This window comes from Mastigoproctus giganteus, chromosome 7 (assembly GCF_048544385.1).
Source record: "Mastigoproctus giganteus isolate SK-2022 chromosome 7, ASM4854438v1, whole genome shotgun sequence".
Taxonomy (NCBI): Eukaryota; Metazoa; Arthropoda; class Arachnida; order Uropygi; family Thelyphonidae; genus Mastigoproctus; species Mastigoproctus giganteus.
In genome coordinates, this window is record NC_143581.1 from 160,370,919 (window position 1) to 160,383,054 (window position 12,136).

At 38.0% G+C, this 12,136-nt stretch overlaps 1 protein-coding gene across 3 annotated transcripts in view; it reads right to left on the minus strand.

Moving 5' to 3' along the window:
• The window catches only part of LOC150083290 (nucleolysin TIAR-like), a 261,413-nt gene that overhangs the window by 40,238 nt on the left and 209,039 nt on the right, over positions 1-12,136 (minus strand). For all 3 annotated transcript variants that reach the window (XM_090377152.1, XM_090377153.1, XM_090377154.1), the window contains exon 10: positions 8,262-8,346. In XM_090377152.1, coding sequence (XP_090233278.1) covers positions 8,262-8,346 — 85 coding nt within the window. The remainder of the gene's footprint in view (positions 1-8,261; positions 8,347-12,136) is intronic.

A 12,136-nucleotide genomic window follows, 5' to 3' on the forward strand; every position in this document is an offset into this window, starting at 1 on the left:
TTTGATTGGATACTATGATGTAGTCACAAAAGAACTGGATGCAGGGAATAACTTTGATATTATATATTTGGATCTTAGAAAGGCTTTTGATACTGTTGCACATGGAAGACTGCTGCACAAATTGGAGCAGTGTGGCATTGGAGGCAAATTGCTGCTATGGATAAGGGGATGGTTGAGTGGCAGAAGACAGAGAGTGGTAATCAATGGACACTGCTCAACGTGGACTAATGTTATTAGTGGAGTTCCTCAAGGTTCAGTGTTGGGTCCGTTGTTGTTTTCGGTGTTTATGAATGATATTGATGATGGGATATCAAGTTTAATGTCCAAGTTTGCAGATGATACAAAGGTTGGCAGGGTCGTTAAGGACAATACTGACGCTATGCTGCTGCAACAGGATCTGGACAGGTTGAACAGATGGGCTGAGAGGTGGCAAATGAGGTTTAACATCGACAAATGTAAAGTGCTGCATATGGGAAACAGTAACCCCAGAGCAACGTATCAACTCTGCGGTACTACACTGACAGTGGTGGAGAATGAAAAGGACCTGGGGGTAATTGTGCAGGCAGATATGAAGTTCTCTGAGCAGTGCAGACGAGCTGCAAGAGTAGCTCATGGTGTCCTTGTCAATGATATACAGGAATTTTTCTAGCAGGGATAAGGAGGTGATTATTCCATTGTATAAGGCAATGGTAAGGCCACATCTTGAGTACTGTATACAGGTCTGGAGGCCTCATTTCAAGAAGGATGTAGAGCTGCTGGAACGGGTACAGAGAAGGGCAACAAGATTATAAATGGAACAAAGGGTTGCTCTTACGAAGAAAGGCTTAAGTTTTGCAAATTACAGAGTCTGGAGACTAGGCACCGGTGAGGTGATCTGATAGAGGTGTATAAGGCTTTGAATGGTTTGAGCATGCTCAATGCCAATGGGATTCTTCATCTTTCTCAGAATAATCACCTCAGAGGGCATAAATTCAAATTGAGGAAGGACGGATGTCGGATAGATGTGCGGAAATTTGCCTTTGGCCAGCGGGTGGTTGGTTGGTGGAACCGACTTCCATCACTGGTTGTTGAAGTTGATAGCCTAAACAAATTTAAAGCTCAACTGGACAGGTATTTCGAACGAACGGAGGGGTGAAATGGGAGTGGGTTTTTTTTTTTTTTTGTTTTTTTTTTGGCTGATGCTGAATAAGCTTGCTTTCTTGCATCATATGCCTCTGCTAATGCTAATGCTAAAGTTGCTACAATGGATAAAAGGATGGTTAAGTGGGAGAAGACAGAGGGTGGTAATCAATGAGTGCTGCTCTTCGTACACTATTAGCAGAGTCCCACAGGGTTCGGTGTTGGGTCCACTGTTGTTTTGTATATTTATCAATGATATTGATGAAGGTATATCAGGCTTAATGTTGAAGTTTGCAGATGATACAAAGGTTGGTAGGGTTGTTAATGACAGTAATGGCAGTGTGCTACTGCAACAGGATCTAGATAATTTGGGCAGATGGGCTAAGAAGTGGCAACTGAAGTTTAACCTTGACAAATGCAAAGTACTGCATATGGGTAGAAGTAACCCCAGAGAAACGTACCAACTGTGTGGTACTACACTTCAGGTGGTAGAAAATGAAAAAGACCTGGGAGTAATTGTGCAGGCAGATATGAAGTTTTCTGAGCAATGCAGACAGGCTGCCAGGGCAGGTCATGTGGTTTTGTCAATGATATATACGAATTTTGCTAGCAGGGAAAAGGAGGTGGTTATCCCTCTGTATAAGGCAATGGGCAGGCCACGCCTTGAGTACTGCATACAGGTGTGGAGGCCTCATTTTAGGAAGGATGTAGATATACTTGAGTGTGTACAGAGAAGGGCAACAATATTGGTGAGGGGAATGAAGGGATCCTCTTACCAGGAGAGGCTTATGTTCTCCAAATTGCAGTGGCTGGAGACTAGGCACCTGCGCGGTGATCTGATTGAGGTGTATAAGGCCTTGAATGGGTTGAGCACACTGAATTCTGATGGGATCCTTCCACTTGTTCAGATTATGAACCTAAGGGGGCATAAATTCAAATTACGAAAGGACAGATGTAGAATAGATGTGCGGAAATTTGCCTTTAGCCAGTGGATGGTTAATTGCTGGAACAAACTTCCATCAGTCGTTGCGGAAGTTGATAGGTTGAATAAATTTAAGGAGGAACTGGACAGGCATTTGGAGGGAATGGTGTGATTTTTTTTTTTTTTTTTTTTTGGCTGATGCTGCATAAGCTCATACACATGCTTTATTGCATCAGATGCCACTACTACTACTACTACTACAACAACAACATAATCACAGATCACAACACTACTCAAACAGGATGTCTGAGTGGTGTTCGGCTCTAGAGTACGTAAAGTTCGGCTTTAGGATCATCAAAATAGGAGAAACACACAAATTAGGAATGAATTAAGAAAGAAAGGATAACTGTTAGGGTGAAGCAAAAACATAGCATAAAAGGAGGAAAGGGAAAGACAGAAGAACACTATTTTAAAAATCAAATGCAGCAAATTCTAGCTGCAACTTAGTTGCCTAAAAGCAAAGATACCCTAACACTCACTCACACTCGTGTAGTTCTTCAGTATAGTCCAAAAATTTGAAACAAACTGCAGCCTGTTACTGTCATCACTGGATGGCAGTAACATACTGCAGTAAGCAACTGAACCGCTTACTGTGTGGAGGTATGGATAGGACATATATAAACGCATTTGTTTTGTGACAGCATGCACTGATATATCAACTCTGTGCAATAAGCATAATCTGGACATTTTTTGAACAGAGACCAAGATAAAATTATCTAGACTGCTAAGGTACTAAAAGCAATGATTCAAAACTAACCTTTAGCGAATACACTTGACACGTTCACTGCTGGCCTGACCTACAAGAACTGAATTCGTAAGATTAAGGGATTAGGGAGGAAAGACATTTTTGGGCTTTCTTTTGATTATGGCTGAATAAGCCAGCCACTGGTGAAGTTTGCTCAAGATAAATATAAGTTTTAATTCCATCAAATCAGGAAAAAAAGTTTCATGCAAGTGGATTTTAACCCCCCCCCCTTCACAGACATATACATCAACACAACAGACTTAAACACGAGCTAAAATGGCTCTGAAAAGACTAAACAATAGAAGCCCCTTAAGTTGTAAAACACCAAAGAGTATGAATACCCCCCACCCCAAAAAACACACACAAAAGGTAAGCTGACTTTAAAATAAGCACTCAAAATGTTTAGTATTGCAGGGCCTATAAATATATGTAACAGCTGCACATGTCATTTTCCTACTTCATACTTTGGAGAGAGATTAAAAAAAAAAAAAAAATCCTCCCTCAAATAAAAAGATTTCTGAATCCAAAATGTTTTTACTAAGAAAGACAAACCGCTTTTCAGTTGCAAATAGAATAAACCTCTTGCATGGAAGTTGTGTAGATTTGTAACGGAAGGTTCTTTAGAAGTCCAAAAAACCTTTTAGAAGTTCACTGCACTAGAAATTAAATTTCATTGAGAAAATACACATTTTATATCAAAATATAGCCATAGAATTGTTTACTAGTGCAGCATGCCTTTAAACATTAGACTACCTAACACTTTCTGTCTGTAGAATTCTGTGTGGACATTCTATTTATATCACCTGATACTGACTGTTCCAGGGTATATATTGTTGCAGATTTCACTCTCTTCAGAAATGCTGAATCAAATTTTGTTCATAACAATGACCTTGCTCTTACTTTGATGTCAGGAGCATCGAAGCTTCACCAGAAAGAAGATGTGAACTCAGTTTTCTTTTTTCTAACTGGTTGAATACTCTCTCTTTCTCTCACACTCAATACTGCTATAAGCAGGAATTGTTAAAATGCCAAGCACAACTTGGGATAATTTGTCATATTCCAAAACACTGCACAGCAATTGATTCTTCTTTCATAATACTATCTGGAAAGTTTATGCACTGAAACTGACAGAAATGATGCTGCAAAACATCTACTGCTTCATCTATTCCTTTATTTTTAAAGATACCAAGAAGTACTGGAAACTTGGTGACAAAAAAAAAAAAAAAAAAAAAAAATTCAAATTGAAATCCCCCCCCCCCCTCTGTTAGTTGTTGGCACATCAGCTTCTATGGCTATAGTGCACCTCCCAAAGTTTTTGCATTTTATTGTGATCCAAGCCAGAGGCGGGAATCGAACCTGTGACCTTTGGGTTGCCAGGCAAGCACTTTACCTACCTGGCTAGTCCGGTCAGCTAAACTGAAAATGATGCACTGCCAACTGATAAAATTTGTACTACCGCATTTATTAGGTAGTATAATTTTTCAGTGGAATGTTGTGTATCGTGCAGTCACTGGATACACAACAAGGTACTTAGTCACTAAACTAATGAACAGAATCTTCTGTTTTAGACTCCTCACAATCTTGGTAGAATAAATGCCTATGACCAAGTCTGAATCTTCCATCACATTTAGTCTGCAATGGTAATCTATTCCCAAAATGAAAGTAGAAGATTTATAAACTATTCAAAAATAAATCTGTACACAACATTCTTCAACATATCTAAGATGTAATAACTCGGAATGTGGATTTGAGGTACGCTGGATTGACTAGCTGTTTGGATTTTCAAATATTGGCATAAAAGAAACAGGCTATCTGAAAAAATGAGGATAACATGCTTGGATTTACCAACCTGTTTGGTCTGTTTTGATTGCTTCTATGAAAACTTCTCAATTCAGAAGTTCGTTTTCTTGAGTTAATCAAGAACATAAGGGTTTGCATACGAGTCAGACCTCTCACTAGAGATCGCTTGTTATACTTTAACTCTGAAACCTCTTCTTTCAACAAACTTGTTAAAATATAGCTACTTTTTTACCAGTCCAGTTATACAGTTAACCAGACAGCCCATGCTGCAGAAGCTTTTTTAATTCAGTGGCATACATCAGTTGAAATCTTTCTTTTTAGCACTTCTTTCTAGGAGAAGAGAATTAAGTTTCCATCAAATACTCATATACTTTCAGAGGAAGGAAGACAGTTCCCTTTTAAGCACAAATATTAATAGGATGACAATGATAGCCTACCACCACCAAGTACCCAATCTCCTCTTTTAATAATAACCTTGCTACTAAAGTTTGCAGGCCTACCATAATATGTACACTATCAACACTAAATCTCAGACAGTTCTTTAAAGAAATCGAACATATTTTTATTATTTTTTTAAAGGTCACAATAATGGGACTCTATCTGGGAATCACTTTGATTACTGCTATTTGTAGCTATAAAAAATGGACTATAACCACCTGTTCTTTCCCTACCTGTACAATTTCACTAACAATATGCCTGCACAATCAGCACAACTTGGAGTAAGATTATGTTCTATGACAAAAGAAGTAAATACAGTCGAAGCTCTACACAACCTCCCCCCGAAAGGGGAATGAGAAAAATGGATGTTATATCGATCATTCATAAATTCAGCAACAAGTAACAGCTTGAACATTTAACATAATTCTCCTAATACAATATAGTACAACCTCATTTATACCTTGATATGCACTACAGTAACAATTAAATTGTAAATTTCACTACATAGGCTACATACCTATGTGTTTCATACTTTAAAACAATCTTTCAAAACACTGTTCAGTGGTAGAAAAATTATTTTAAGAGAGAGTCATGAAGGGGCGAGATAGCAGGTATTTCACTTTCGTAGTTAGGCTGTGTGTGTGAGAGAGGAAGGAAAAAAAAAAAAAAAAAATCATGGATGTACAAGTTCTAATCCCTAATGAGTATCTTTTACTGAAACTTCTTGTTCAACCACAGTAGGCTCCTCATCTTCATCATTACAAATTTAGACGATCCCATTACGTCTTCATTGAGTTCCTCTTCCTTCGTGCATATCCTGAAACATTCAATGTCCCCATCTATTTCTGCATAATCGTTGAAGCTTAGGTGATGATGCCATGGTCAAATATTTCATCCCTATTATCAGACTGTTCTCATGCAATTAATAGAGGAAGAAGCATGCAAAACTTCACACATCTGCATCATTAGGCAGTAAATCTAGCATGTTGGAAGCAGTTGGCAATCACATTTTCATCAACTTCACCCAAGGTTGAAATACATAAATACATTGCCTTTAGGATGTTGATTTTGCACTGAATTTTGCTCTCAAAACATAGCACGATTTTGTGTAATAGCATTCTTTGGTAGTTTTTCTTAAAACTAACTGGATTACACCTTGATCAAGTGGCTGAAGAACTGATGTTATATTTGGTGGTAGGTACTTGACAGTGATTGCACGCAACTCATTTACTTGACAATGAGGGATGCAGTTATCCACAAACAGCAAATTTTTTCTTTTCTTCTCACTCATCCCGAAAACTAACTCTTTGACCCAGTTTCATAGATTTGTTGTGTCATCCATGCCTTTTTGCTTGCTTGATACATAGCCGGTAATTCCTTCAAACCTTTAAGGGAAAGAGGCCAGCCATGTTTGCTGATAGTGATTTGGTAATCTGTTGTCTGGCCTTTTTTCCACCACTACACTTCTTGCCTTTAAATGTGTTTTATCAGGTAGCAATTTAAGAGTCCAGGTACATCAGCACCGAAGATGTTATTGTGGTATGTTAGAAAAACATTTCTTAAACGATTTTCCTTCCATTTCTTTGTAGCATCAATGTCCATGGCTGCACTTTTGCCACACTTTTTTGAAAGATGGCCATGACAAATCTTAAATTTCTGGACCATCCACCCGAACCTTTATATTCTTCAAAACCCATTCTATGTGCAAACGATTCAGCCTAAGTCATTCCAAAGTACCCTTTCAAGATCTGGATATGTTGCCTTTTGTGCTCACATTCAACTAGAGTCAGCAGATTTCTTTAAATTTTTGATCTTTTCCCGATCTTTCAGAAAAGTGAACAGAGTACTCTTAGGAATGCCAAACTGATTGGCAATGTCCATCTTAGAATGCACACCATTATTTACCGCTTTTCTGGAGTCATTAATCTCTAGCTGATGTTCACTTCATTACCTCACTGCGATAAAAGAGTGGAAAATCGTAACAAATGAATTCTCAGTCAGGTTGCAAGCTCATCAATTACTTCAATATACTTGAAGCATTCTGTCATTTTTAAATGCGAATATTGTAATAAAAAAGCAAAAAGTCAGATTATTAAGAAGTAGAAATTTATGGCTGTTATAGATAAATCCTTTTATTTTCAATGTCATTATACTGAATGTAAAATAGCATTAAATTAATGAAAAATTAGCTAGGCTGAACTATGTGCAGGACGTTATAACACGATACATTAAAAAGTGAGTCACTCAAGAGAGCTTTAACTGTATAAACATTTGGCATGTACAATATCCTCATCATCGTGAAACACAACATCTATTTTTGCATTTATTTCTATGTATTGCTTGCTTGCAAATGTCTGATTACATTCATGTTTTCTACTATATGAAATTGAAATATTGCATCTACATAGGATATACAAGGGAAACGTATTATCTTTTTCAGACTGGCAGGTCTTCTAAAACCTTACAATTTATTTCTTTGGCATTTTACTGAAGATATTCTTAATTAGGTCTGCGTCATACATATCTAATGAAATTCACACATTAGTGAAAATAACAACAATAGTATGTTTCGATTTTGCAACATAGACTGACACTGTGCACTTCATGTCCAATTCATTGAGGAAATAAGAAATTTGCCAAATTAAAAAAAAAAAAAAAAAAAAAAGATGGTGAAAAACCGAGTTTCTTGTAAAAAGACAGAACCTTCTCCCCAACTATATTATGACACATGTGAGAAGGATGAAACTGATTAAAAAAGATGAATTCTCCATTGTAAATCTGGAAAGTTGCAAGCTATGCATGCTACTATTGGTCATGGGCCAACCAACAAAGGCTAACTTCACGAATCTCCTGCGTAATAGCAGAAGTTGATAAACATGTTAAACTGAGATGCTCTCACCTTGTATCTTTGTGCTGATAGCAAAAGTAATGCCATCACAGGAAGCTGTTATTCTAAGTCTAAGTTCACCATAAAAACTAGCACTAGTCCATGGTTCACAGGAAGTCCTGTGGACAAACACGCAATTCTCATTGAGATACCTTGCACCTTCTGCTTGAGAATGACATACCGCATTTTCTTTATTGCAAGGATATTGTCTAAATGAGAAATCAGCATAATTAATAGCATAATACCACCATCACATTAAAAATTTTCACATTTCATAACTTAATCCTTACCTGATAAAAGCATATCCCTTGTCCTTAAATACACGAATTTCTTGAATTGGGCCGAAAGGAGTGAAAGTTTTCTGCATTACTTCCTCTATTTAATTGGGGTAAAAAAAAAAAAAGAATTATTTTTTTTCTACACACACACGCGCACACGCACGGTGAACTCCCCCCCCCACCACCACAACATTCAGTGAAGCACAACCACATTAGCTACTAATAAAATATATTTTTTATATATACGTTATAGTAAAAACCCAAATTTTGCTACTGCCAGTAAAAACAACAAGCTCCCAACACATTCAAGAAACTAGTTTTTACTAGTAAGAACTAGAAACCACTGCACTTGCTAGTAAAAAATTGAATGCAAAGTATAACTCCAAGTATTTATTGGCATGTTTAGTAAAAACTAGTTCCTTCGAAACTGAAGTTAGCATAAACCAAAAGCACACTGAATAGAGGGGAGGGTTAAACTCTAGAATAAGACTCTACCCATGGATCTTGGCAAAAAGCAAATGATGGCCGAATCTAGCTCTGTCCACTGCTTCATGCTGATTGGGTGCTAATTAGCATAATTTTGTGTTAGTGTATGTCATTTTGCAAGAGAGTATAACCAGCAGGAATACAACAGACAAGAAATCTCACCTTTGTTTGTAGTAGGAGTTTTCTTAACAGACTTTCATTTCAACTAGTAAAAAAAAAAATAAATAAATAAAGGTCAGGTTAGTTAAAGCCACCAAAGTCTGTGAGGATTTAAGCCAAAAATGGTTCATACTTACATTTTGGACAGTTTTTCGCTAGAACCTGTCCTGAATTTGGTGGCATAAACTAACCTAACATTTTTTACAGCTTAACATGAAAGTCTAGTAAATTCACATTTCTAATTTTGAAAAAGCCTACTACTTGATTCTCACAACACAAGAATCATGCTTTCACCTCATCAACAAACTGCTTCACATAGAGAGTGGTCAATTTTATTTTATTCAATAATCAATTTTACAATGGTATTCAACTTAGCCAAAGAACTTTGAAATTAAATATACACCTAAGACGTAATGTAATAGAAAATAAGAATGGATTACCATTGGGAGAAGACCACAAAAAAATTGAAAACAGAAGAACCCTACTAAGCTTTCTGCTTTACATAATACTGAAACTGCAGTAACAACAGTAAAAGTAGAGGGGGCCAAACTTTCAAATTGAAAAGCCAGGCACTATTTGCAAATATACAAGAACCATGAATGCTATAAACAGAGCTGACTCACTATTCTGCTAGTTATTCGTTCAGTTGAAAATCGTTTCTTCTGTGATTCAGAAGTCTTAAATGCAAACAAGAAGGGCAACAAGATTGGTGAGGGGAATGAAGGGATCCTCTTACCAAGAGAGGCTTAAGACCTGCAAATTGCAGTGGCTGGAGACTAGGCACCTGCGCAGTGATCTGATTGAGGTATATAAGGCCTTGGATGGGTTGAGCACGCTGAATTCTGATGGGATCCTTCCACTTGTTCAGATTACGAACCTAAGGGGGCATAAATTCAAATTAAGAAAAGACAGATGTAGAATAGATGTGCGGAAATTTGCCTTTAGCCAGTGGGTGGTTAATTGCTGGAACAAACTTCCATCTGTCGTTGTGGAAGTTGATAGGTTGAATAAATTTGAGGAGGAGGCGGACAGACATTTGGAGGGAATGGTGTGATTTTTTTTTTTTTTTTTTTTGTCTGATGCTGCATAAGCTCATACACATGCTTTCTTGCATCACATGCCGCCACTACTACTACTATATATAGGTGGGGCAGGGTATAACAATCTGCGCCCACGTCATCCAGAGTGTATTCATTTTATTTGTGGAAGCAATTCATATAAGTTTAACATGATCTTGGAAGTTTAGCTTCTTGTCAAAAATGGGACCCAAGAGACGAATACTATTTATACTGATAAAGGATGGTTGGCTAAGTGTAGCTTGGGTACAGAATATATCCCGTGCTTGTTGCATAAAAGTATGGCCATAGAATGTGAGATAATCTGTATCCATTTTAAAGTTACGATTATTACAAGGATCTTATTGGCTGTGCTTAATGCATCTGTTTCATGAATAACAAATTCAGAAGTACATAAGTAGACCTGTCTCACATGCAGCCTCTGGGGAATATCTACTTGGATCTAAGGTTTGAAGTTCACTGTCTTGAAATTTTTATAGTACATCTGTGTTTTCAACAATACGTAGACAGTTTATAATAGATGGTAGCATGAGAACAGTTTTGAAAACCAGAAGAATGAACCAATTGACCTCAGTTGTCTGATTTGAGCTCACAAAAAGCCAAAAATGTAAAAAAAAAAACAATACATAAACAGATGTAGAGGACAACTTTGCATCAGAAAAGTAATGATAGAACTAATAAAAAAAACAAAACAAAAAAAACCACACTTATTTTTTTTAAGGTCCTGATTTGATTTTTGACAGCGTTTACCTATTTAGCCAATAAAGTCAAAATAAGAGAACACACAAATATTCTAAAGCATTTATCTACAAAATTTTAATTTTTACAAAAATACATACAAAGATAAAATTCAACACACACACACACACACACCCCGCAGAAAGAGAATGGGAGAATTTTACAGGAATATAAGAATTTACCAATTCTGCCATAACAGCATGGGTTGTGCTAACTATTATTCTGTCAATACAATACAGGTAACCCCTGTATAGCATGGTAGTTAGGTTCCAATAAAATCTCATATAATGCAAAACCATATTAAAAGGGACTAAGAACCAACGCAAAAATTTGTTAGCTCTTGGAACAAGAGCTAACAAATTTTAGCATAACAAAAATTAGCATAACGGAAACAGGCAAAATTGGTCGACTTTGAATGGTACCGGCAGTTAAACCGAGAAGTCCGACAGAGGATGAAAGTGGAGAGAGAAGCATACTGGAACCAAGTGGCAGACGATCTTGAAGAGGCAGCATCCAAGCACGAGTACCGCACTCTACTGTACCCTCTGAGGGGAAAGACCAAATTGACTAGTGACAACATCAAGAACGCTGATGGGACCTTCGTGCGATCACCGTCCGAACGCCTGCAACGGTAGAGTGAATTCTTTAAAGCATCGTATAATCACGACCTACCTCAGGGACCACCAGCAGCCGCACCACCGATCGATCTCCCTGAGGTCTCCATGGTCGATGTCGAGCCTACAGTAGAAGTGAAGGCAGCCATACAATCCCTAAAGAATGGCAGGGCACCAGGAGTGGACCACGTCACCACAGAAGCGATCAAAGCCGGGGGAGATGTACTGCTTCGCCGACTACACTCACTCCTCAAAACCATCTGGTGCACTGAACAAATTCCGCTAACATGGAGGAAAGCCATTATCGTGCCAATCCACAAGAAAGGTGATAATCGGGATTGCAAGAACTCCCGTGGCATCAGTCTCCTTTCCATCATTGGAAAGGTCCTTATGAAGATCATTCAGTCAAGGCTGAAAAACATCGCAAGCAAACCAGTCGAGAAGAACAGGCGGGATTTAGACCCGGGCGAGGATGCTGTGATCAAATCTTCGCCATCCGTCAACTGATGGAGGAGAGGATCCGGTGTGGACAGCAAACCGTCATTGTTTTTATTGACTTTAAGTCTGCTTTTGACTGTGTCCACCGACCCGCCTTATGGAAATTGCTAGAGGTCGAACATGTACCTCGAAAAGTCATCACACTCCTCCAAACTGCATACGATGGTTTAACCAGCCAGGTGCATATCCAGAACGATTTAGCTGAGGAATTTACCATCCAAGCTGGAGTCCGCCAAGGGGATGTGGCCTCCCCGTTGCTTTTTAACATTGGTGGTCGACGCCATTATGAGGCAAGCATTCAGCAACAGACGGGGTA